General features: G+C 50.3%; 1 protein-coding gene across 6 annotated transcripts in view; it reads left to right on the top strand.

Annotated features, from left to right (window-relative positions):
* Window positions 1-26,961, top strand: part of CLEC16A (C-type lectin domain containing 16A) — a 201,126-nt gene that overhangs the window by 120,851 nt on the left and 53,314 nt on the right. For all 6 annotated transcript variants that reach the window (XR_005836075.1, XM_040635324.1, XM_040635323.1 and 3 more), the window contains exons 19-20: window positions 24,115-24,266; window positions 26,729-26,933. Coding sequence is in view for 5 of the 6 variants with exons in the window: in XM_040635324.1 (XP_040491258.1) it covers window positions 24,115-24,266; window positions 26,729-26,933 (357 nt within the window). In the remaining variant the exon portion in view is untranslated. The remainder of the gene's footprint in view (window positions 1-24,114; window positions 24,267-26,728; window positions 26,934-26,961) is intronic.

Here is a 26,961-nt window from a genome sequence, read left to right as displayed (position 1 = left end):
TAGAATGACTAAAATGAAAATAACCATGCACACGTGTGCCTTCTAAAACCATCTCATGTCCCCACGGTCTGCACACATTGCCTGCCTGTAGAGCCCCCCACTGGACCCCGGGGTGTCTGGGAAAAAGCCTTGTCCTCCCCAGGAGGCGGGCTGTGATTTTCATCCTAGGGCAGTGGAACAGCAAGGCAGTTTGTAAAACTACATTTAGTGTTCAGTACTGTCATTTTTAATTTACCAAAGGAATCTAAATTACTTGTATTTTTTTAACATCTACCTGTAGGTATTCAATGTGGACAGATTCTGCTTGCTTGAGCATCAGTTTAGAGGGCTGGGTTTGAGTAATATTAAGATTCAACCCCAGATTCCTTTGGCCCCGGGGAAGAAAGTTCTCCTCCTGCTTCATCAACCGTTCTTCCAGAGGCAGGGAGTATACACAGGTTATCCCAGTCACCAGCGATAGGTACTTAAAATGCAGATAAGCTGGTGCAGGGTTGCATTTGATGCGAAGTTCCCAGGCATTGGAGGACACACCTCAATTTTTGGTCCCCTTACACATGGATTCACTGAGATGGGGGTGGGGGGCATTCTTGTGGAATCTTCCTGTATCTTTGAAGCAGATGACAGATGTTATGTCTTTGAGGACTTGAGGCTCCCATCGGCACAAGGGTGCATAGCTAGGACATGGCGGAACAAGCCACCTACTTTCAGCTGGGGGTGGGTGGACGCCTTGGTGGGGAGGAGGATGGGCCCAGAAAACTCCAGGGTGTTTTCTCATACCCAGAGAGGGGTGCTGGGAGAAGGCCCGCAGTGATCCCCTGCTCAGCATTCCCCGGGGGTCCTTTGCCCTCTGATGCACGGCCCCAGGCTTCAGAGCATGCCCACAACTCCAGAGTAGACCAGTGGGCTGCTAGAGTCAGTGCCCTGCACACCTGCTCTTCCCAAAGGGCTTGGAAACGAGGCAAAGTCGAAACCTTGGCTTTGCTTGGAAAATTGGCCCATTCGTCATGCCATCTGGGCCCCTTGCCCACCCACAGAGTGGGTACCTGTCCTTGCCCAATGAGGTGGGGGTCCTGCCACCAAGTCTGTGATTTCATGTCACACGTGATACAGAAGCCCATTCACATTGTAAAACCTGAAATGGTACAGCATGTAGCGGAAAGAGTGAAAGGACCCTTTCTACCTCCCAGGCATCCTGCCGCCCTCCCCGAGCCCACCGGCCGGTCTAGCAGTGGCCCCAGCTCACTCTCGGCATGTGTCCTTCTAGACCCTGTTCTCTGCACCAGCACACAAAGAAGTTCGTGCTCGTAGACACAGACTTGTCTCACTCACCACTGTCACCCCGGCCCAGCCTGGGGCCTGGCACTTCGTAGGCATGTGATAAGTATTTATCACATGTGTGGCTCTCCTTGTAGTTTTTGCATGAACGGGACCGTGTGCATCTTGGTCCACAGCTTGGTTTTTACAGTTAACAGTGGGGCTTTCCTGTGTTGGGAGACGTGGGTGGAACTCATCTGCATGTTGTTGCATTAAATGGACGTGCCCTGAGCACCATGCTCAGAGAAGGACCCTGGTAAGAACAGCAAGGCCGCTGGCTAAGGAGCCCAGGCTCAGCTCCCAGCCTAGGTTCAGCCCACCCAGCCCCATGAGGTGCCATCCAGGCCAACCAACCGTGTGCCCACTCCGTTTTTTCCATCCCTGTCTTAGCACATCAAAGAAGTTCCAGAAAAGACTTCCTGCCATTGGAATTCCTCACTCTTTTTATCTGTGTTGAGAAGACACACAGCTGTGTTCTCTCAAACTCCTACCATCCTTCACACTCAGAATATCTGTTTAGACATTCCCAATCCTCTGCCTGGCAGTTGTTTATTTTAAAACAGTACCAGAAATATGCTTGGTTCTTTGCCAGATCTCTCTCTCATAAAATACTGTGTCCCCTGTGTGAATCTGGTTCCTCAGAAGTGCAGAAGGGGGGACCTGCCTCACGAGAGTAAAGCCTCATCAGTCCCGTGGGTGACCCGTCAACTTTCACTTCAAAATCCTTGGCTTGAAGAAGAGATTTAAAATGTTTCATTCCTTTCCCATGTTCGTGGCTTCACCGGATGATCCTTGGGGACTGTTCGAAAAAGAGACCCTGGGGGACCAGAAGTGGAATTCTGACATGAGGAATGTCCTCAGGGAATGGAGTGCGATGTTGGTCGGCATCTCAAATAGTTGGTCTGCATTTTATTCCCAGGTGGGCCATTTTATGGTGACATCTCTTCTGGTACTTCTCCACCCACCTGCCCACCCCACCCCACCACCATGGAATCTCTAGTCCTGTGTTGGGGGCTCGGGTGGATTTTGCTTTTAAAGCTTCCAACCTCCTTTCTCAGTCAAGTCCTCCGGTAAGCACTTTTTGATTCTATGTTTATATCTGCCCCACCTCGCCCCGTAAACTGCTTCTATTAAAAGAAACAGGAGACTGAGAGCTGGTGCAGAGGAAGAAATCACTTATTCCATAGGGTGGAAGGGAAGTTGTGTGTGGCTTTCAATAAATCTCTGGCCTATTCAGTGTCAGCCACTTGAGGAGGAAGGCCATTTCGGGGTGGTGCTCCAGGGTCTGAGAGAGCCGGGCCAGGGGCAAGAGAGCCTTTGGAACGTGGAATGCTGGCCCGGCCACTTGTGGTGGGCAGAGCTGTGTGTCCCAGGCCCCCACCCACCTCTGCAGGCCCCTGATACAGGGGCAAGAAGAGGTAGAGGGCAGGCGGTGTGCCCTTGAGACCAGCCACCGGCGGGCGGCCCTCCAGCCAGCTCTACTGCTTGCCCGCTAGGTGACTTTGTCATGACACCAAAGGTGAGCCTGAGGTTTCCTTCATCTGGAAAATGGAAATTGTCAGGAAGGTCCTCAGCACAGCGCCTGAAACACAGCAGGCCTCTGAGGCGTGTGAGCCCAAGTTTTATGACCACAGCTGTGAAATGACCCGCCAGGCCTCTGGTGACTAAGCTGTGGCCCAGCTGCGGCCTGAGCTCCCCCTGCTGAAGCACCCCACCTGGCTTTGCGGGAAAGGGATGCCAGTGAAAGTCGTCCCAAACAGGGGTGCCTGGGCACCCTGGGGGCACCTCCGAGCCACGTCCCTCTCAGCTGCCATGGGTTTGCCTGGTTGGCCTGCCACTCGCTGTGGGGCCTGCCTGGGCCTGATAGGCGGGAGCCTACCGTACTCGACTGGAAATCAGCTCTTCGAAACCTTGCTTAAGCCGTCCCCTGGCTTGCGGGCATTTCCAGAATTTCCTTGAAAGTTGATTTGCAAATAGAAATTTGAACATAATTGATTTCTATTTTCACCCCCAAAACTTGTGCCTTCCTTTCTTTTTTCTTCCTTTCTTCCTTTTGTTCTGGGCGCAGTGGTAAGAGTAGGGGCTCTAGAGTCAGAATCTGTCAGGGTTTGAGCACCGGGTCTGTCGTCTGTTAGCGCTCTAACCCAAGGCCAGTTCCTTAAACTCTGTGGACCTCCGTTTCCTCATTTGTAAACCAGGGCTATTGTGACAGTCACCTTACTTACCATACCAGGAAGCACCTGGTCCAGTGCCTGGTCCGGAGTGTCAATGCCCAGTGCATGGCAGCTGTCATCACTGCCCATAGAGCATGCCTCGATGGACACTCAAGTGACAGCCGGACCTGGTTGTCTCCTTCTCCTCTGCTTCTATGTCCATGCTGCTTGGCACCAAATAGCCACCCCATAAATCTCTGTTAAAGTAAGCTGACTTCTGCAGAAGTCAACATGAGCCAGGCATTCAGGGCTGGGCAGCAGCCCACCAGGCAGAAGACACAGCATGGCCAGGGAAGGGCAGGGCTCCCATGGGCCTGAGTGTTGTTGGACTCGAGTGGCGTGCCAGTGGGAGAGCAGAGAGTGGGGCGGGGGCTATGACAGGGGGCACCCTCGGAAGGAAGGAGAAGCTGTGCCTCGGGCAGAGGCGTGATGCGCTGGGATGTATGGGACAGACTGTGAGGTGGCGGGCCTGGAGGCAGGAACTTGGGGAGGCAGGCGGACAGGGGAGGAGCCTCCCATTGCACCTAGAGCAAGAGGATGATGGCAGCACACCCCGTGGGTAGAGGGGCCACGGGCCCTCCAGCCCTGTCGCAGAGGGAGGAGTGGGGGTGCGTGCCTTTGGATGACAGGCAGTCAGGTGCCCCCGGCCCACACAGAGCCATGGCTGTTGAATTCTGTCTTCTTTTCTAACAGTGCCATTAGGACATAGGACTGACCCCACTCTTCAAAGTGATGCCCCAAGCACAGCCTTTTCTCTCAGGCACCTGCTGGCTCCGTAGGGCCCTTCTCAGCCTGTGTCCTAATGAACCACCTTGTAATGGGCCCTGCTGCTGTGTCACCCTTAGGTGACAGAAGATGCAGGCTCCAGGGGATCAAAGGGAAACTGAAAGGTGACATGAGTCAGAGGTTCCAGAGGCTTGACCCAGAAGGTCCATGCCAGTCCCCATCAGGCCTTGCCTGAGAAGTTTCCAGCGAGTGTGTGATTACAGTAAACAGTTTGAAGGGCCCCTATCCGATCCATAAAGGCCGGGCCTCATCTCCAGGTGCAGACTTTGTGGGAGGAGGCTGACTGTGCTCTTGTGGCTTAACGGGCCCTCCAGGCAGCAGCTGCTCAGCCAGGGGCCGCTGACTCCCCCAGGAGGCCTTGCCCTCTGAAGTTGGAGGCATTTGCAGGCACCGCCTCCCCACCCCCAGGCCAAGTCTCGGTTGCCACAGCTGACCACACACATCAGGCATTTCCCTTCCTGAGAACTGACCTTGTACATCCCGTGTGCATCCGAGTTCTTTAGAAAGAATCCCTCCCCTTTCTCCATCTGGGGCCCCGCGTGCCTGCCTCGGGCCCCCACTGCCCAAATGTGCCTCCTCTCAATTCCTTACTGCCTCTGCCGTGGAGCTCATAATATAACTCAAATGTAAAAAATTAGCTTTGCATGGCTGCCGTGAATTTTACATGAATCACATTTAAATCAATAAAGTCTGTAGAATGAATCAAGTTGTCCTTATTATGAAGAAGTGGGGGCCAGTCTGAAGGGGCCCGTGGGCCTTTAAACACAGCACCCCTTGTTAGGGGTGGAAAAAGTTGTCCACCGTGGATCTGCCACGGCAAAGCATGTAACCTTTCACGGCTCTGGGCTCCCTCCGTCCCCGGGATGCCTTTGAAGTTTCTACTTTCTTCTTGGGAGGTGTGATCGAGCAGAACCAGAATGAAAGTCAGATTTTCCATGACTTGTTTCTTCTTTGAACGGTTGCTAATCTTTTTTTTTTTTAGTTGGTAATCTTTTAAATGACATTCTGTTTCAAATGTGTGAGCTTGGGATCTTTGATGTAAATAGCAGGAAAAAGTGGGCGGTAATGTTATGGAACGTGGAAAGCTTGCCTTTTCTAGGCCACGCTTTAAGAGTGAAACCCAGTAAGAAGACAGGAAGGGCAGCAAGTAGAAGAAGGGGGAGCAGAGAATGCACAAGAAGGAGCAAGAAAAAAAGCCGCCATCAAGGCTGGAGGCTGTGTGGGCCCTGACCCCAGCCCGGCCACACCGTGTTTAGCCCTGGGTCCCCAGCTCTCCCCGCCTGCCCGACTTCACCTTGATCGGACCTGGCATCCTGTCCAACTGAGCTGTGTACCGGGCAGGACCTGGCTGTGGACCACGTGTGCAGGACGGTCGAGCAAGAAAGGAGCTTGAAGTGTAGCGGTGGTCTAAGACGGGCACCAAATGGGCCTGCACTCTCACTGTTATGGTTTTCATTAACTTCTAATGATGCAAATACCATACAAGTACATCGTCCTTCTAAGAAAGCAAAACTAGGTGATTCCTGCCCCCCACCCCCACTTCCCGAGAGATAACCAGGTGTTAGTCAGGTGTGTATCCTTCCAGACCCATCTTCCAAGAAGCACGTGGGGACCCATAGGAGAAACACGAGACCACAAAAGTTTAAAAACATTTATTTTTATTATAAAATTATTATCGGTTCACTGTAGAAAATTTCAGAACTAGAGATACCTTGTAATTGTCCCGTAATCCAAAGATAACACACGAGTCTGTTTTACATGAAAGCAGGTCATTCCACGCACACTGTGTAGGACCCGCGTTTTCCCCGCCAGGCGGAGGGGCACACCTTTCCGCTCCCTCAGCTGCTCTTAGCTGTGCTTTTCAGTGTGGGCCCTTAGGTGGGTGGGGGTGGCACCCCCGTGAGTGTGTCCTCCCTACAAATGGTGGTGTCCCTTACTGACAGCCGATGCTTATTTTGAACTTGTGTACATGATACAAAGTTTCCTTTTAAAATCAAGTTAAAAGGGAGGGGCATGATTTAAGGAAAAGAGCAAGTAAAGTGGTACAGGCGGTACAACTAGGAAAAATCCTTAGGGTGGTAAAGAAATAAAACACTGTTTTAACAGCATTTTCCACAATTGTCTATGTAACACCCCATGGTGAGGGGCCTGCCAAGATTAAGTTTCCCTTAATCGGTGAGTTTTTTCCTACTTAAGCGCCCCCCCTCCCCCGTGCACACGTGCGTGCACACACACACACACACAATGTCTGTCCGTCTCCCACCTCCCTTCCCCTCCTCCCTCCATCCCCTCCTCTCTCTCTCCAGTCTCCCCCATTTCTCCCCCCTCCCCCCTCTCTCTTTTTCTGCCCACTCCCTCCTCTCTCCCTCCCTCCCCCTCCTCTCTCTCTCTGAATATCCCTGTAGCTTAATCTGTGAGGCCACAGCATGCAATTCTAGAAGTGGACACATGGGTTCAAGGGCAAGCCCAGCTGGCAGGTTTTCTTTACCTGTTGCCAAGTTGCCCTCCAGGAAGGCTGTGAATAACCAGGAGCTATTCTCCTGATTTACATTCACAGCTGTAAGGATATTGCCTCATGTCACTCACCAGTTCCCTTATCTGGAAGATTTCATCAGTCTTCTCACCCCTGACAGATTTCGCGTTCTCACTGTGTTCTGGGGGCCTTTGTAAGTGCCTTTTAATATTTCCATTGTGTGTGTTAATCTTTAATTAGAATTTGATGTATCGGAAGTATTTTTAGAAGGCTTATTTAGCTCAATTAGTTTCATTCCCTGCCCTATTATTTTACGTCTTTCTTTACCTGAATCGTTAATGGCAGAGAGCGCTGACACACAGGACCGCGTTCAGGGCTGTTCGCATTAACTGCTGTAAGCAGTCCATCAGACCTGGCATGGTATGACGACAGCCTCCTGTATTTACCCGTGTTTTCTCAGCGAACCTCCCTGCACCTGAGAAGCTCACCAGCTTTCTGACCCCATTGGACATCTCTTTTGCAAATGACCGTAAACATCTTGCCCTGCTGTCTCGGTGTCTGGGAATAAGATGAGGAAAAGGATTTTGTGTTTTGTTTTGACTTAGCAATGGGCCGCAAGTTCCTTGCGTTATAATAGTGGGAGCGTAAGCTTCTTCCTCAAGGCTGAGCTTCTTGTTGGTCAAGTGCGGTCTTAGCCAAGTCTGTCTCCCCAGCTGGACCAGGGGGGTGAGGAGGGGTGCCAGCCTCCTCAGGCAATGCGGGAAGGCCATGCTCTGCGGCTTTGCTGGGGACTAGATTCCCAGTGCCCAGCTCATGCCCTATACCAGTGAAATCACACTGTCCAGGGTGGGAGCTGGCATCAGTGCTTTTACAAATCCCCAAGTGAGGGACGCCTGGGTGGCTCAGTTAGTTTAGCATCCAACTGTTTATTTCAGCTCTGGTCGTGATCTCAGGGTTGTGAGATCGAGCCCCACATCTGACTCCCTGCTGGGTGGAGAGCCAGCTAAGGTTCTCTCTATTCCTCTCCCCCTCTCCTCTTTAAAGAAATCAGTAAAAATCCCCAAGTGCTTCCATATGCAACCAAGTTGGGGAGCCACTACTGTAGGGTGTAGCTGAGGCCTCTTAATGGTGACTAACAGGACGCTCAGTGTCCACCCTCAAGAAAACAGCCAGTTCCGGGAGATGGTGGAGTGTCAGAAGCCAAACCCTGCTCAGCCTCCTCTCTGTGGATGGGCCGGTGAGCCCGCGTGCTGGGAGGGTTGCCGGTGCATGCCAGGACACAAGACCCAGGGACAGTCAGCCTCTTGTTCGCAATTGCCACCAGGTATCCCCATTCCGGCCTGTGTCGCTGCAGAGTCCCCTCTGTCTCCTCAGGGAGAATGGTCAGGCTCCTCAGTAAGTGCTCCAGAGAGCTGTGTGGGGACGCGTTCCTCCGTCAGACCTGCAGGGGCCATGGGGCCAGAGTGACACACAGGCACTAAGGCTCCCACACTGAGTGAGCCGAGAGCCAGGAGTGTACATGGCCAGAGCACCCCATTCTTTCTAGATCAGGGAGCACCCCCTGGCCCAGGGTCGTGCTGCCTCCTGTCACCAAGCTCTCCTGAGACAGGTCCTTCTCACACAGTGCTCCTAGCCAGAGTTGAAGTGGGGCCATTTCTTACAGCCCCACACAGTGCTTAGGGTTCCTCTTTCTCTTTGGTTTCTACTCCTGCATGTAGCTATCCCGATTTCAATGAACAAAAACAACATTAAGATGAAATAAAACTAAAACTCCTGTCCCTCAGCTGCGCTAGTCCCATTTAGATGCTCAGTAGTCCTCTGTGGCCAGCACAAAAACACCGAACATTTTCATTCTATTTTCATTTCATTGAAATAGCCACAGGTGGCTGCTGGCTCCCACGCCAGACAGCACAGATGCAGAGCGTTCCTGTCTTCTCTGGGGCAGCACTGCCAGGTGGGGCTCAGTTCCGGAAGCAGGAGAAGCATGGGTTTTGGAAGCTTTCCGAATCCTGTCTCCCGTGGTTTTAACCTTGCTGAGACCTCAGTGCCATCATCTGTGACCTGGAGGCAGGTGACACAGTGATGCTGGTGAGAGCGGTGCTGTGTATTGGGCACTGACCCTCTCTCCGCTCGTTTGCTCCCTGGGGCCTGGGAGCTAAATGCTATTAGCACCCTTGTTTACAGATGGGGAAGTGCAGGCCCAGAGCCTGGACCATGTGTAAGCTCCCAGCACAGGGCAGACAGTAGAAACAGTGGGGCTTGTGATTCACGAGGGGTTAGAGGCCTGGCTCTGGGAGCTGCCTCTGCACCCCCTGCCCAGCATCCCAGCAGACCTCCGTGGCCTGGCCCTTCCTTCCCCTGCCCATTTTTACTTACTTACTAGAGGACAACCTGGCTTTTCTTTTTCTTCCATTGTGCCTAACAAATTTGGATCTCTGGCGTCCTAATTCTGAGAACGTGCTCTGTGCATAAAGCTCAGGAAGGCCCGGGGTTTTCAGCACCGGCCACGCTGTACCAAGGAGGGAGGTATGCCTCCCAGGAGCTGGGCTCTCTCGCCACCTTGTATCCCCTCCTGCCGTCTTGCCAAGATCTCTGTCTCTCTAACCTTTCCTTTTCCCCGGTGGCAGAGTTCCCCTGCCGAGAAATTGGCAAAGCAGCAGAAGGCAGTGATGTTCGCGCAGACTGGTCAAAATAAGGTCTCGGCCGCTGTGTCGTAGCGCTGCCCGGAGGTCAAACTTGGTCTCCTCAGCCCGTCCTGAATCACGTAACTGAGTGTAGAGTGTGACCTGCAGAATCTTTTTTATACTATTGGGGGTTGGTTTCAAGTGTGTGGAGGAACTTGGACCTGACTCACTCTGGGCATTTCCTGCCTGGCGTCCCGGGAGTTGATCTGACTGAAAATCACAGCAGCACCACCTTGGGCAAGTCAGGAACCCCATCAGGGCCCTCTGTTCTCGTCTGTGAGCTGCAGGTAATAGTACCTTCTTCCTTGCATTGTCCTGACGGCTCAGCACAGAGCCAGGCACTTGTAAAACTGCTCGATAAACTGTAACCGTCATTACCTGAAATTAGTATAGGTATGCGTTTGTATGTGGAACCTTTGAGAAGTCTGTTTGCAGGATTTGCAAATGGAACTTTTGAAACCAGTCTTTAACTGCAGGATTTGCAAATGGACCTTTGAAAAGAGTTTCCATACAAGCAGGTTAAGCATTACCCTCCCAGTGTGTTAGCACAATTCCTAATAGATTTATTTTGGTTATTTGTTTGTGGTCTGTCTGCATCCACCAAGCTGCATAGGGCAGGGACCTTTTTTTTTTTTTTATTCACCCCTGCACCCTTAGTACCTGGGACTGTGCTTGGCACAAAGCACAGACCAGTAAATATTTGTTAAATTAATTTTTAAAAAATCATGATCGGGAAATGTTAATTTTTTTTATATCCTTAGTAAGCCCTTTTTTCATGTGTACTATAAGACCCAGACTGGCTCTTAATTATATACTTCCAATTAAAGACCTGAATTAAGTTTCAGTAAATAACCACAGGCAAAACCTTTCATTGCCATGACAACTCTCCTTTAGTTCCCATTTCCTGGACATCTGTTTACGCTACTTGGCATGACCTTAATAAACAGCCCTGTTGATGAGCCCATGGTCTCTGCAGCCTCACCCCCCCCCCCCCCCACCAGCCACCACCAGTGCCCACTGCCTTGTTCCACATACCTCGGCTCCACCGAAGGACGGAAGTTCTCAAACTCACCGTGTTCTCATCTGTCTCTGATTCATGACACATGCCCTTCCGTCTGCCGACTCCACATCCTTCCAGAGTCTATAAGGACCCACTCCCCTTGAATGACTAAAGTAAGCTGACTGAATGGTTGAGTTCACTTTCTTATTTTGTTCTTCATGAATTTAATGGCATAGTTCATGTTCAAGTTCACTGTAAAAGAAGAAAACGGAGGGAAAAATAATTGAGATTCTCGATTCTTATTTGGCTTGAAACAGCTTAATAATGTAAAGATGTCCATCTGATTGGGTGCGTTGGATTATATGGAGTTAGGCTGATAAGACTTCGTTTCCTATCAACCGTATCACTTTAAATCATATGCCTTGGAAGTGTTGTTCTAGTGCCAAACGTTTACTGATACTCAGTTTGAGCACTAGAGATTAAAGACGTAAAGCAGGCAATTTGGTGTGTGAAGTATACAGCTTTTGTTTAAGACAAAGGTATGGCTTGTCTCCACCAGAGGTCTCCCATATTTTACTTTAATGTTTGAAGTATACTGAATTCCCACAAGCTAATTAAAAATCAGACTGCTATGCCGGTAAGCATTCACTCTGTGAACTAATTTCTGCCAAACGGCCATAAATGTGTCCCCTGGTATGAAATTTAGACCTTCTTTCCCATCAGAAAAGAGGCATGTGGTTTGGTCCCAACCTCTTCATTTGCGAGAGAAGGAAACTGAGGGCCCACCCCGAAAGGTCAATTGCCTCCACTAAGGCTCAGCAGCCTCCTAAGTGCCCAGCTGGGATTCTTCTCGCTCTCAGCCCGTGGTTCTCACCAAACCCTGCTTGCTCTTGCTGAGTTGGATTCAGAGCGATTCTATGATTGCTAAGTGCCAAGCACTCTTCTGGCACTTTATCAGTATCGCTTACTCCTCACGGCAGCCCCATTGGGAAAGTGCTGTTATCACCCCATCTGCTGGCTGGGATACCTGAGGACCAGAGGGTAGGTAGCAGGGTGCCAAGGTCCCTCACCCGTGCTTCTCACCAGGAGTCTGTGCCTCTCTGAGATGCTAAGAAGAAGCGTCTAGAGAAGGGACAGATGTAGAGGGAGGACCCAAGTGATACGCAAGGAAATGTGTGCCATTCCAACCAAAATAATGCAGAGTCTGGAAACCCCAAAGGATTAGTGGAAAATGGGAAGCCAGTCCCAGGCCAGGAAGGGTCAGAAAGTAGCAGAGGAGCTTGCAAGCCCTCCAGACAGCAGCCGTGGCTTGATTTGACCTGAAATGCCTGGCCAATTTCTGGGCTTCTTTCAGAATTCAGTTAAAATGTCACCTCCTGCAGGAAGCCTTCCCTGATGCCTGGGCTGTGTTGGTGCCCCTCTTCTGGTCTTCTGCAGCCTTTCTTCCCCTACCATGGCCTTTGTCAGATTATATGTAATTGTCACTTGCTTGGTCTCCCGCACTGAGGGGGCGCTCCCTCGGGGCAAGTCTCGCCCATCTCCGTGGCCCCCTTTGTCAAGCACAGGGTCTAGCATGGAGGAAAAGTGCCCCAGAAATGTTTGAATGAAAAGTCTGAGACAGTGAAGGGGAAAGTGGGTGTAAATGGTTCTGTCTACAAAGCCATTTTTTTCCTTCCACAACTGGCCTGGTTGGATCCAGGGTCTGAGTTGGATTTATCAAGAGAGAACATTCCCCACCTGAGAAGGGCCCTGAAGGTCAAGCTCAGAGCCATTGAGCAGAAGAGTTCCCTAAAGTCTAGCCAGCATCTGTGGGGGCACGGATGCCCCCCAGATGCCTTCTCTAGCAGTGTTAACAATATAACCCCACCCCAGGTTTTCATACTTGGGGAAAAGGTTCCAGCTCATGTTCTCTGCCAGGAGGACCCTCCCTTGCCTAAGGAGGAAGAATCCACTGGGCCAGGAGCTGCACCCTTGTGCATTTGCCTGATGGAATATCTTCAAGAACCCTCTATCTAGGGGGAGAAAGATACACCCACACAATGGTTCATAGAGAAAAATCACAAGACTTTTCTATACCTCATCTCCTTTGCTCCTCACAGGATCCCTGTGAAAGAAGTGGTGAGCCCGTTTTTCAGATGAGGAGGAAAATTGAGGCTCAGAAAGTCACCCAGAGCAGGTGTGTGTCTACCTCCCTCATCACTCCACAGGGATATATAGAACCCAGTGCCTGGCACCTCGTAGCCACCAGGCAAATACTGGGTGAAGAGGCCGGTGGGGGAAACAGCAGAAGGAAGGGAAAGGCAGAGCCTTGATTCGAGCCCAGGTCAACGTGACCACATCCTGTGGAGGGGCCAAGAGCAGAGAAATCATGGCCGGAGCGGGGGGCAGGGGGGCACATGGGCTCCTTCATCAGCTGTCAGGCCACTGAGTAGCAGGAAGGAGGGAGCCATACTGAAAGTCGAAAGTCAATTCTGTGTTAGTCTATCTTGCCTTGCATAGTGAAGAGCTTCGATATTCAAATCTTTTCTTGGAAATCTCAAGTATTCCATTCGGCTGCCTCAGAGTTAGCTAACTTTATTTACTCATGCTAAACAGGGCCGTTTTCAGAGAGGAAATTATGCAATGTGCTATGCAAATGTGGCATTCTGGGGAGAGCGGGTGTAGAGATAAGTGTGGCCACCAAGACATTATAAAGATCAGATCACTGTGCCTCTGGGGGCAGCCTGCGTGTCACTCGATAAGAGGATATGCCATATGCTCTACTTGGAATTGCGGCTCATTGGGATTCTGTTTCTGGTAATTACGTTTTCACCAAGTTGCCTGTCTGTGAACTTAGTTTAGTACAAAGAAGGAACAGGGAATAAAGCTTGGACAAGTGTCAAGAAAGTTCCCATGTGGACTGAAGCAATCGCTGGGAGCTGCCCCACACACTTCTAGATGGGAGGGGACAAGAAACATCAAATTCTCACTCTTTGTTCTCCCACGAACAAAGTCTCTTAAAATTCTCAAAGGGTGGGGAGATGACATGGGTTTTCTTGGCCACTTTGTGAAAATAGGTCACATTATTTTACTAGACATCGCATGTGCTTTTCAAGCAAGAGAAAGGAAGTAACCATGGAAAACCCCTCTTCTGGAAGCAGATGGAGCTAAGCCCACCCCCAGCATTGTTCCTAGTCTGTGGGCACCTGAGACAGAGGGCTGGCCTCCCCAAGCCGTAGGCTTCCCTGTCTGAAAACAACACCAGTACCTTCCCTCCAGTTGGTCATTGACAATCCCCAAGAGGCTGACCCTTCATTGATTGAATAATTGCCAGATGAACACATGACAGACTTACCCCCCCACCCATACCAACAAAGTCAGCACCGATGTAGCGTCTTTGGTGGCCCTGGAATCCACAGGGTGATGTTAAGATTCTGCAAGATTAAGAATCGCTAGAGAGAACGCTATAGGTAACCCTACTCTTCCTGTTAAACTACCTCTGTTCAAACGCGGGAACCAAATAGATTTTTACAGTGAGGGGATCCTGTAGTAATCACTCGAAGTGTGATCTACAGAAGGTCCGAGCGAATAATCGCATTGCAGACACCGTTGCTTGCCAGGCCCCTAGTGTCACGGGCACCGCTGTGTGCTTGTGTGACTTTCCTGACAACCCTAACAGGACCACCCCACCCCCCAGCATTTTCTTTTGAAAGAAGTCAAGCATACCACCAAGTTAAATGAATTGTACAGCGACCAGTCTTCTGCTATATCTAACACTGACGTTCTGCTGCTAACATTTTCCTCCACTCGTTTTATCACGTATATACTCCATCCATCAACTCTTTTTTTTTTTTATGCATTACAAAGTAAAGTAAATTGCAGACATCCGTACCCTTCTCCCTAAACACATCAGCACACGTAGTATGAGGTGGAGCTATAAAGTCGTTCTATTACCCTGTCCTACAGATGAGGCAACCAAAGCAAAGTCACGTGCCCAGGGTCAGCACACCAGAAGGTGGCAGAGGCGCCCATTCTAGGATTTCTAGAAATCCTGGAGCCAGCACTAGGTCACAGTTTCCCTGGGCGACCAGATTCTAGCACACGTCCTAATATCTGCGTCCCTGATTACTGTTCCCCTTTGCAAATCCGAGGATTAGCACCAGCACATTTTTTTTCCCTTTCCTCTTGGAGGGAGCTGACTCCTATGCCTGGCAGTAGAAATGTGCCAAGACCTGCTCTCCATCCAGGAAGCTTCACACTTTACAACGGCCCCCAAGCTGTGCTGGGAAGGAAAGCTTTAGGGAGCTTCAAAGAAGACAAAGTAATTGATTGCTACTTGGAGCAAATAACCCATAAGCTGTCCGTGGGTTGATGGAGAAATGGTTACTTAATTTTCTTCAAAGGATTGATCTGACTGTCAGGAGAAGCAGCCAACCTAATTGAGTGTGCTTGTTCGCACCCTAAGTGGGAGCAATTGAGTCTCATTCCTGTTCGGGCTAAAGAACGTCACACGCCGTGCCTGGAGGCTCCCCCTGGCATGCATCAGGCTTGGGAAGGGCTGGGGTTGCTGGTGCAAGACCATCCTCCTTGGGTGGGTTTGTAGAATTTACCAGGGCCTGGTCCCTGTCTCCCCAGGACAAGACCCCCTTTTCCAAGCCCTTGGTGCAGCTCCCAAGGAAACTTGTGTGAGTAATGTTCTTTCGCTCCAGGACGCCTCTTATTGTCATTTTGGTAGTGGATGTTGATGGAGTGGTGACATTCGGGAGATGGATTGCCCCTTCCCACCAGGCTTCGGATTGACCGTCTCATGCTACCTGCCCCCCAGAGAGCCACGCGGAGTCCCATGAGTCATCATTCGCTTCCCAGCCGTGCCTTACTGGCCAGTTATGGCCTCTCCCCTCAGTTGCATTCTGTCATCACGGAGCCGTGCCAGGCTGGCTTTCCCTGGAACCACCGTCAAAGCTTTATTCACTGCCACAGACTACCTTCTGTGTGAGACACAGTGGTGTGAGACACACCACTACCTTGGTGTGAGGCCAATTCCCAGAGTGTCGGACAGCTCCAAAGGGCTGCCATCTGTCTATGAGTCTGGAGGCTCGAGGAGCCCCTGGGCTCAGCCTGCCTTGCTCTCCCTGTATCCCTGCTCCTGAACAGAGCCTGAGGGGAGGCACAAATACCTAGCCTGAATCTACCCTCCCTGCCAGGAGGCACAAATACCTAGCCTGAATCTACCCTCCCTGCCCTCAAGGGCAGAAGAGAAACAGCTTTTCCCCAAGCTAGAGAAGGGCCTGGGTCTGCCACTTGAGGGGGCCACCAAGTGCTCGGTGCGGGGGAAACTTGGCAAGGACGGTCCGGGAACACACAGGCAGCTTTGCAAAGTCAGCCTTCCTGAGATCAGAACCCCCAGGGCCTGCCTACTGAGAGCTCAGGCCATTTGGATATCCCCTGCCAGAGCGAGCCAGCATCCTGCATCCTTAAGAGCTAGCCCAGGTCAGGCACACCCCCTTCTCTGGGGGAAATGAGGGTCGGTCCTCTCTCAGGCGCCATCCAGACGACTAGACCCCAGGTTACAATAACCTTGTTCAGGTCACGTGTGTGCTCTGGCTTCCTATCTCGCCGTGTCATTATCAGTCCTGTGTCCTTGGGATGTTACTTGCTGTCCCACATTTGTGTCCTCTGCAATCAGTGATCCCACCTTACAGGATCCCGGGAACGTGTCAGGTGGGAGCTCAGCACCAGGCGTATAGAAACGCTCCATATGGGTTTTTAGGGTGCCGGTAGCACCAGTCAACTGCTGGAGGGAGGGCTCCCCTATCCAAAAACCCAGCCTCGACAATCTTCCAGCCTGTGCTTGTGGAGAACCAAAGCCTGCCGTGACACGAGATCCCCACTGGACAGAGCCTCCAGCTGCAGAGAGAGTCTGTGATCCCGTTTGTACATACAGAGGAAGCGGAACCACGCGTTCCTTGCGAAAGCAGTCATGTGGCTTTCTGCATGCAAAGAAATCCTGGTCTCCTGTCAGCTGCGAAGTCTCACGATGGTCCTGATATCTAGGAATCCCAGGGTGGCCTGCCTTTCTCAAGGAATCTGGGTTCCCTGTTCCTAAGCCCTTCCTGACCTCTGGTTAACAGCACACGCCTGGGAGACTTGATAGTGTTACTGAGTTGCTAATCTCAACTCCAGCTGTGGTGGTGTTCCAAGAATTGACCCTAAAGCCCAGAGTATTGGATTTCAAAGCTCTGGAAATTCAGCTGGCCTAGAAATCCCACAGTAAGGATAAAGACTTCGCTTCTAAATGCATTTGGAGCCACCACCGCCAAGAATTAAATTACGGTATTGGCATCCATATTTTATTATGAAGGGATTATTTAAATACAGCAAAAGTCAATCAGCCCCATTTATCACTCGGTAATGAGCTATAGCCTGTCAGAGGGAGCCATGGAGGAAGGCCTCAGCCCGGGGGCTGAAATGACAGTGGTTGGGAAGTCCTCTGCCTCCACACAGGAGGACCAGCAGTCATTAGTGTCCCTCCATCTCCTTGACAGATATTTATTCCATGCCTGATGCTGCCCAGAACCCTCTTAGCAGTGTAGCAGTGAAGGGACCAGCCAGGGCCCTGCCTTCCGGGGCCTTACGTCTAGATAGGGAGCAGGCCTCAACCAGGAAGGAAGGGGTGGACGGGATGTTGGGGACTGGTGAGCATTGGGGTGCAGTCAGGGGTGAGTTGCGTAGATGGGGTGGAGAGGGACAGGGTGGGTGGGACAGCCACAGATGAGGGGTCAGGGCGGGGGCCCCTCGGAGAGGCCACAGGCCTGTGTAGCTCACCTACTATGACCCCACAGGAGTTCTGAGAAACAACCAAAAACCATGAATCATTTTCTCCCTCTGAAGAGCCTTGCTTAGTCTAGAGCCTGCATTCAGAAAGCATAACTTTGCCCCAGGCAGAAGGGCTCTGAGTAGAGTGTAGTGGCTGCAGAAAGTTAGGGTGCTGCCAAGCTCCAGCCACGGCTGGTAAGGGCCACACAGCGTGTGTCTGTGCTGCACGCTGGGCACTGCAGGTGCCGGGCTCCAGGCCTCTCTGGAGCCTGGAGCTCGACGGCCCTGCCAGGGCTCGGGTCTCCGTTTCATAAGGAAGGAACCCAGGACCCAGAGAGGGGAGTGGCTTTAGGGTCACATCATTGGTAGTGCCAGAGCTGGAACTTAAACCCGGGTCCCACGGCTCCGAGCCCAGTGTGCTTTTCCTGCGTCTACACTTCACAGTAAAGTGGCTCTTCCATGCTTGTTCCTTTTCTCCTCCTCTCTCTCAACACCGTAAGCTGCTGTTGGAAAATGGCTGCCTTTCCTTTCCCTTTGTCCCACAAAACATTGCAGAACCCTTCCTGCCTTCCAGATGGCCAGCCCTGAGCTCTTGCTCCAGATTGGCCTTCCATGACGTGGTATACAGCCCCTGGTGGTGTGGGAAGAATGTAGCGTTGCAGGTGTGCCTGGACACAGCTCGAAATTACAATAGATCGAAACAATTGCTTTCGCAATTCTCAATTGCCAAGTAACAAACCACCTTCAAATGTAGTGCCTGAGAACATCAAGAGCCATTTATTTTGCTCACAGACCTAGAATTTGCCCAGTGGGGCTTGGCAGTGCATCTCTGCTCCACGTGGCATCTGCTGGAGGCCGGCAAGTTGGGCCTGAGGTCTTGCTTTGTCCCTGTGCGTGTCTCCATGGCTCTTTGGGCTTCCGTATGGCATGGTGGGTAGGTTGGTTCCAAGAGCATTTGGTGACCTTGCCTCAGAAACCATGTTAAGACCACATACACTGTGCTCCACTGGTCCAGGCAATCACACAGGCCCACCAAGCTTCCAGGAGAAAAGACCCCAGCACTTGATGGGAAGAGGGCCAAGGTCACACTGTAAGGAGAGCATGTGAGGTGGGAGGTACTGCTCTGGCCATCTCTGAAAAGAGTAGTCCGTAAAGAAACCTGTTTCAGTGCCTGTCTGATCCTTTCGATGACATCAGGGAGGCCTCCGATTGGCTCTGGTTTGTCTTCGAACTTCTCTAACTCTTGGTTCTCTCTGTTTATCAAAAGAGTCCGCTTTCGGCTACAGTTTAATGAAGGGTCTTCTTAATCTGTTTTCTTGGTTGCTTTATTTACAATAAATAATTCTGGTTTTTCATTCTTGGTAGTGGTATGACATTTTCTTTTTAAAATAAACTTATTTTAGCAAAATGTGAGTGCTTTCAAGAGAAAAAGTAAGCACAAGCCCTACTTTGCTGCTCTAGACTGACTCTCACATGCGCGCATAGACAAGGCGGTTCCTTCGTCCCCTGCAGCAAAACTTAACAACCTCAGTGGCCATCAGCTGGGGAGCTGTTCAGTCACTAAGTAATCCCTCCAGTGGGCGAGGGTGCAGCTGTGACCAAGAGTGAGGCAGGTCTGTCTGCACATGTGTCCCCAAGACGCACGGTTATGTGGCAAGAAGCACAAGGTGGAGTGCATAGCATGCTACCCTTTGTGGACAGGCAAGGCGGCGAGAACATAGCTCCCCTTGGAAATGCACGGGAATGGATGCCAAGAAACTGGGGTGGTGGTTGCCTCTGGGAGAGACGGCAGGAGAGACTTACCACCCACTGTAAAAAATGTCATACTTTCTTAAATGGGAACATAAGAATGTGTTGTGTGTTCGAATCTACATACTTTCAAATAAAATTAAATGGCAAATCTCCCTTCCAAATAAATGATACAAAAGGCAGTGCCAGGGGAAGAGAGACATGTCCTCTCCCCCTGCAGTGAGGCTCCACTGGAGGCCTGCCATGCCTCCGGGGCCCTGGGGTGTGATGGAGACATCTGTCATCCCACCTGGTCTTCCTGTAGGGTGTGGAGACTTGGTCTGCATGGTATCCTCTGGTCCCGAGCCCCTTGAGGTGGGACCAAGCCTCACTCTTGTCAGTCTGGCTCCCTAGGACAAGGCCTGATGCCCACAGTTCTGCTGAACCTGCTGCCAGAGCTCTAAAGCTCACACACGTCTGTCCCGTTTGGAAATGTGCACACCTGTGTACCGAGAGGTGCTGTTGGAGAGACCTGGCTTCCCGCCATCTCCCTGTTCGTGGTGGTGGTCACCGCCTTCCAGATCAGGCAGAGCCGGCTGGCCCACAGCTCAGCCTCGTGCTGCTTCCCAGCCCTGCTGGGCCCCAGAAGGACCTGAGGCCCTATGTGTAGGAGTGTGGAAAGAGATTCACTTTTTCTTTGTTTAATTTTAAGTGCAAAGATAACACACCTCTTCCTTTGAAAAATCAGAATGTTGCATTTAAACCCTCATGACCTTGACCCCCCCCCACCTTTAGTCCCACCTCATCCCTTCCAAAAAGGCAATCACTGTGTACCCTGCCAGACATTTTCTTAACTTTCTCTCTTACACCCACATGCAGGAACCCGTAGAGAATAGACAGCCTGGTTCTGTGAGGCTTGATTTTACACGAATTGCGTTCCACTGCCCAGGTCCTACTGCAACTTGTTTTTTCCACTCTCCAGTATGTTCTTGAGGCTTCACTGTGTTGAAATAGCCAGAGATCGAAGTCATTCCTTGTTGTCACTGGTTTTGCACTGAATGGACGTGTATGGTTGTTTTTTTTAGACTTTCCCTTGTTGTGGGAGATTTGGGTCACGGTAGACCCAAATCCTGCTGTCGACGTCCTTGTTCGCGTCTCTTGGCCCTCGTGGGTGTTTTTTTGGGAACATACCACTTGCCAGGTCATATGGTGTGAAAGTTTCAGGTTAAATAAACAACGCTAATGTGCCCTTCAAAGTGGCTATGTTGGCTTATTCTCCTACCAGCCGTGTTTGAGAATGTCGGCTTCTCTGTGTCCTCGCAAACACCTTTCTTTTCCCCAGTTGATGGGTAAAAGGTTGAGATCTTGTTTAAATTTTTTCCTGTGTTCTCGTGAGGTTGAGTACCTCTGTGTGTGTTCATTGGCTGTCTCCTTTCTCTTGTCTGTGAATGGCCTCTGGGAGTCCTTCACGTTTACTGCAAGATCTTTGGCTCCTAGAGACATTTTCTAGTTATTTCACTGAGTCTGTAAAGTCATTTGTTTTATATGAGTTAAGTTTCAATTGTGATGTAATCAGTTTACCAGTCTCCACACCCGTCCCCGGGTATTTATTTTTTTGTAAGTGTTGATTCTTTCTTTTTAAAGAAACCCTCTCCTGCCCCTAAGATCACGTGGATATTCTCCTATATTGTCTTCTGGCAATTTTCTGTAAATTTTTGAACTAGAATCCTAGGCCCTACTCCTTTTGAAGTGATGTTGGTAGGGGGAGGGTCCCACGGATTCGGATGGGCAGCAGGATCTGGGCAGTGCCAGTGTGCAGGCCACAGGCCATTCCTGGGAGTCGGCAGGGAGGCTCTTGAGGCCGTCACACCCTGACAGTCCTCCCCTTGTCCTCATGTCCCTCCCGGTACCTCAGCACTGGCATGGCTCCTCCGTCTCGGAGCGAAATCCAGGGCACCTGCATAAAGGCAACCTGCATAGGACTAGACTGTGGGCGGGACCGGGTTCTTTTTAGCAGCTCTCCCTTGGGTCCTCCTTCACCTAAGACACTGTGGCCATCCAGAGAGGAGCAGACAGCTCGTGTCCCCAGGGCTCCACACAGGGAATGTCCATAGCTGGCGTGGGAGCAGGCGAGGGCAGAGGTGGGGAAGGAGTTCCCCAAGATGACACCAAGAGGCCCACAGACGAGCCCCCCCCACCAGCATTCCCTGGTCTCTCAGGAGGAAGCCTACTTTATAACTGCCCCAAAGCTGCTGAAAAGCCAGAGCCTCCCTCACTGCGGAGGTCCTGCTCCCTGGGGACACTTACCTTTTAGTTTTCTTATGAAATCCCTCGTGGGAGTTTGATGTCTCAATTGCATTTCTGAAAGTTGTTCCGCTTTGGGGTTTTGTCCTTCCTTTTTTGTTCTTAGTGGTGGAGATGGTGGGTCTTTTTTTTTCCCCCTGAAGGCTTTAAGGTCCCCGAGCTTTAGGAGGGGGTTGCCTACCTCCAAACCCATTGACACCTACACCCATGGTTTGCCTGCTTTTCCTGATCACACCCTCAGGGGCGCATCTTCTGTGAATGGGAAGAGAGAAGAAATCCTAGGAGTCCTGCTTAGAGAGGGGAAGGTGAGGAGTGGGGGAAAGGGAAAAAGGAAAGAAAAAGTATCCTTTATAGTTTTGCTTTCTATTTGAAAAGGTAAAAGATTGTCATTGAGGAAATGTTTTAAGTACTGAGTAAAGAAAATAAACCACGTGCCCCAGCAAACATGCTGGTAAGAATGAAGAGGCTGGCTTCACTTCTGAAGACAGAGGGCTGCCTGTGTTCCAGTAGGGCCCTCACTGGACATTCTGGATGACATAATTTTTAGAAATATTTTAAGGTCCTTGGCTGGGAAAGGGAGGAAGATTCCTGCCACAGAATACGAAGAAAGCAGCACCCAGAGAGTTGATCCTGCCTGGTCGCTGGTGTTTGCCACAGGGCTGCTGGCCATCCTAGGCGGGCCTGCCCCAGGGAGAGCACACAGAGCCTGAAGCCCTTAAAAGCCCAGAGGGTGCACTGGAAGACATCCCCATGAAGCCACAATCCCAAACAGAGTAGCCTTCAGACCATTAAACTGAGCCGTATTGGGGGAGATGGTGCTGAGAGAGGAGAGAGACTCACCTATCCTCTGTAGAGCTGAAGGAAAAGTAAAAATGGGGGAAAACCGTTGGGGAATACCTGAGCCCAGGTTTGTCATCACCTGCTTTCGGGGCCAGGATTTCTACTGACTGTGTTACTACCTTCCTCCCCTCCCCCCACCCAGCCACCCACCACCAATATTTAAGCCGCATACTTGGTTCCGGCGCTCTCGGTAGAACTCACTGGGGTGACACAGGTGTCCCACAGCTGGAACGCAGTGATGTGCAGCTGTAAATGTGCTCAAACCCCAACTGTACACTTAAAAATGGGTGCGTTTTATGGTAGATAAATTATAACTCAGTAAAGCTGCTGCCAAAAAAAAGCCCACCTACCATTCTTCTAATCAAAGTTCTTCTAGCGTTTGTTTTCTTTTCTGCACTTGTATTTTCTTTGTAGGGCTACTTTTTTTTTTTTTAACATAGCAAAATCATAATTAATATAGTTTTATCCTTTTTCATTTCAAATTTTAAAGTCTTTTCCAATGTCATTGCAATTATTCTTAAACAGGATTTTTTTAACTTGGGTTTTTAATATGTACTTCATTTTAAAAAAAGATTTATTTATTTTAGGGAAAGAGAGAGAACGTACTCAAGTGGGGAGGGGCAGAGGGAGAGAATCTTTAAGCAGACTCCCTGCTGAGTGCAGAGCCCAACATGGGGCTCTATCCCAGGACCCCGAGATCACGACCTGAGCCAAATTCAAGAGTCAGCTGTTTAACTGACTGAGCCACCCAGGTGCCCCTAAAAGCTTTTATTTTTAAGTAATCTCTACACCTAACATGGGGCATGAAGTTAAAATGCTGAGATCAAGAGTCACATGCTCTCTTGACCGAGCCAGTCAGACACCCCAGTTTTTAATATGTACTTCAAAAATATATCTTGAGTACCTTCTCATTTTAAAATAATTTCAAGGAATGCAGTGGTATACAGTACAAACATTTAAGTTCTCCCATTGATACCCCCACCCCATACATGCACTCCCACCATCAATTCTCACTTCCCTTTCCATAGGCAACCACTGTTCACAGTTTGGTTAAATATAATTTTTAAATGGGTATATAATTTTGCATGTGATGGGGGAAAAATCATAACTTTTTCCCATATTTGGGGACATTAGGTTGTTTCCTGTTTTGCCTTTTTTTTTTTTTTTTAAACATGGGGCAGAGGATTCCATTGGAGGAAATACAAAGTAGACCTTAGATTACATGGTCCTGTATTGCTCTGGTGATGTCAAAGCCATCAAGGACTGGTACTAAATTAGATACCAAATTTGGGGATAATTTCCAAGTGAGAGAAGGGACCCAGCCATACAGTAAGGATTCTGTGTTAAATGCTTTATCAGTCTGTTCTCATTTAAAGCACCAAACATCTCAAGAAAATGGAGATTATTCCCATTTTACAGATGGAAAACTGTGGTTCATAGGAGCCAAATGCCTTGCCCAAGATCACACACCATCTAGTGCAAAGCTTGGCTCTAAGTTGCCAGACACCAGATTGGAAGCTTGATGGTTCTATAACCAAGTAGGGGACTCTTGTTTTCGGTCTTAGCTTAATTTAGGCAAACACCATCACAACCATCAAACACCATTTGTCTGCAAGGAAGCACTGAAATGTTACAGGGATTCTCGGTTGTTGTTTTAGCTACAGTTTAAGTGCCTCACGTGCAGTAAACGCTGTACTAATGCTTTATGTACTTCATTCAGTTATCACCTTGAAGGGGGTGGGCATTATTGCCATTTACCAGATGGGGAATGTGAAACCCAGGAGGGTTAAAACAAACAAAAAAATGTTGCCCACTGTGACTCAGAGGAGGGACTCAGTTCCAGCGGTGTGTGACTCCAGGCCTGGGCTCTGACCAGACTCTGCTGCCCAGCAGAACACAAGTCCACTGAGCGCCTGTCTGCATCAGGCTGGGCCACCAGACTGTGTTTCATTTTGTTCTCCCTCTCCCTCTCCCCAGACAACAGTGACCTGATCGCGTGCACGGTGATCACCAAGGACGGTGGCATGGTCCAGCGCTTCCTGGCTGTCGATATTTACCAGATGAGCTTAGTGGAGCCCGATGTGTCCAGGCTCGGCTGGGGAGTGGTCAAGTTTGCAGGCCTCCTGCAGGTATGATGGCGAAGGACTNTCGACGCTCTTCTTGGATGGCTGTACAGACACACACACAGAAGAATCATCTCCACAGTTAATTTCTGAGGATACAAGGAATACACGAACAGGCTGTCCCTGAAAAAAGTTGAAACACTACAGAGATAAGGATCAAGTATTCTTTGACCCAAACCCTCAGTTCTTAAACTTTCTCCTGCATTGTCAGTATGGTCCTTCCAGAGCTGGTGCTCCGCCAAATGCACATATAAATACAACTGCATGTGCTGTTTATAAACATTGTGTACACATACTTGAGGGGGGGTGTGTGTTTTATAGTGTCACAGTGAACGTATTCTTTTTTTTTTTTTTAAGATTTTATTTATTTATTCGACAGAGATAGAGACAGCCAGCGAGAGAGGGAACACAAGCAGGGGGAGTGGGAGAGGAAGAAGCAGGCTCATAGTGGACGAGCCTGATGTGGGGCCCGATCCCAGAACGCCGGGATCACGCCCTGAGCCGAAGGCAGACGCTTAACCGCTGTGCCACCCAGGCGCCCCAGACAGTGAACGTATTCTAAACTTTTTTTGTTCATTCAGTGTATGTCTCAGAGCTGACCGCGTTAGTATATGCAGACTTACTAGTATTCTTTTAACTGCTGCGTGACCATACAAGGCATAGTTAGCTAGTACCCTGTGGCTGTGGCCAGCTTTTTACCTTTACAAACAGTGTTGCCATGAGCAGAACCGTCCTTCCTTCTTGAGCAAGGTTCCCCTAGGCAGCTATCAAGAAGTTGGGGTGTGCCTGGTTTCAGTGTTCATAGGTGCTGCCAAATTCCTCTCTCAAGTGACTGTTGCCACCGGCAACATACGGGAGTCCCCTTGTCCTCACCCCCTTTCTAGCAGAGATAGGCTCAAAATTGCCAAACACCAAGTTGGGACTAGGATTTTCTTAACATGTGTCTGTCTGATGGGTGACTGAAGGGAGCGAAGGACCAGAAGTCCTGAAGACAGCCTTCCAGCTCCTGTCCCCTGTCAGAACCCCCAGTCCCTGAGCGTCCAGCCAACTCTCCCTGGCCTGAGGCTTGCCCTGCTCCGAGGCAGCCCATTTCCTTGCTGGGCGGTCTCTGGTCACTGGCAGAGTCTTACTCAGGCTGACCCACGTCCACCCCTGCACAGTGTGACGTGTCGGCAGCATCCCACTCTCTTAGGGAGCTGCCCACGTGTTTTCCCCAACCTCCTCTTTTTCCAGATTTTTCCACTTAAAAAATATCTTTTACAGAGGATGATGTGAGAAACCGTATGAAGGATCTTTCATTTAAAAAGACTCCCGTGTAAGAGGTTGTCCATTAGGTGATGTAGTGCTTCTTATTTATCTAGACTTAGGATCAATTTCCTTTAGAATTTAGTGGCAGGAAAAGTGTTTTTCTCCCTCGAAGAATTAATACATGTCCTCCATCAGACAATGAAAGGCACATAAACCTTTCCTTCTGGTCGCCTTCCAGTAGTTACTATTTATTTGACAGGCCATACTGTGTGCCAGGTTCTCTGCTTCCGATGTGTAATATCTCATCTAATCCCCGCTGCAACATTCCGAGGCAGATACTCTTCCCAAGCACCCGCGCCAGATTTCATGCCTAAAACAACAACGATCTCACTTGGGGAGCCTTCTTAGCATTTTCCCCAGCTCCTGTAGCATGTCCGACTTCCGCGTCTACCTCCTGTCTCATGCCTTTACCTCACATCACCTCAAACGCTTGTGGGAGACAGGTTCTTTATGCAGAATCCACTCTGAGGTTTTACAGGGGATCCGTCCTTAGTACACTTGCTGCGCGTGAGTTTTCTTCCATTCCTTTCAAATGCAGCCTTCTTGACGTGCCTGCTAAATGGTCCTCCCTGTCCCTTTCTGAGGGCTTGCATGTTCCTTCAGGGATCAGAAATTCTTCAGACACATACAAATGGGTGCCAGGGATACCCCCTTCTTAAGAGAAGCCAGGAACAAGCTGGTCAGTAGATGCGTGAATATATCTAAGATCACGTCAGATGGCGATAGGCATTTTGGTTTGTTATCTGTCGTTTCTCAGAAGTCAGAACTGCTGGTTGTATGGTGACTAACATAATATAATAAAAAAACATTAAAATAAAAAAAAAAAGAAGAAGAAGAAGTCAGAACTGCTGGAGTCCAACTGTTTGAGTCCCCGTGGCCCCTTGATGGGAGCACCCATTCATTCACTAGCTTACTCAGGTCCTCGTGGGTAGGGTCCCAGCCCCCACAGCCAGCATGGGCTCACTTTGAGTGTCCTCTCCGCGAGGCCTGGTCTGGTGGGTGCCCGTCCTTGACTCAGGCTTGGGAGGCTGCTCCTTCCGAGCAAAAGCCAAGCTGAATTTGGGGAACCCCTTTCTTGATGAGATGCAGACCCCACAGCTTCCGAGCCGCTGCCGTCCTCCTGAACCTCACGAACACCCTTTCTTTGGCTTCTTCTGTAGGACATGCAGGTGACCGGCGTGGAAGATGACAGCCGCGCCCTGAACATCACCATCCACAAGCCTGCTTCCAGCCCCCACTCCAAGCCCTTCCCGATCCTCCAGGCCACCTTCGTGTTCTCGGACCACATCCGCTGCATCATCGCCAAGCAGCGCCTGGCCAAGGGCCGCATCCAGGCGAGGCGCATGAAGATGCAGAGGATAGCCGGTGAGTGGCCAGCTCTGGCGGCTGTCCT

The sequence above is a fragment of the Ursus maritimus genome, unplaced genomic scaffold (assembly GCF_017311325.1).
Source record: "Ursus maritimus isolate PB19 unplaced genomic scaffold, ASM1731132v1 scaffold_2, whole genome shotgun sequence".
Classification (NCBI taxonomy): domain Eukaryota; kingdom Metazoa; phylum Chordata; class Mammalia; order Carnivora; family Ursidae; genus Ursus; species Ursus maritimus.
This window is presented reverse-complemented; position numbering and strand designations above follow the sequence as displayed.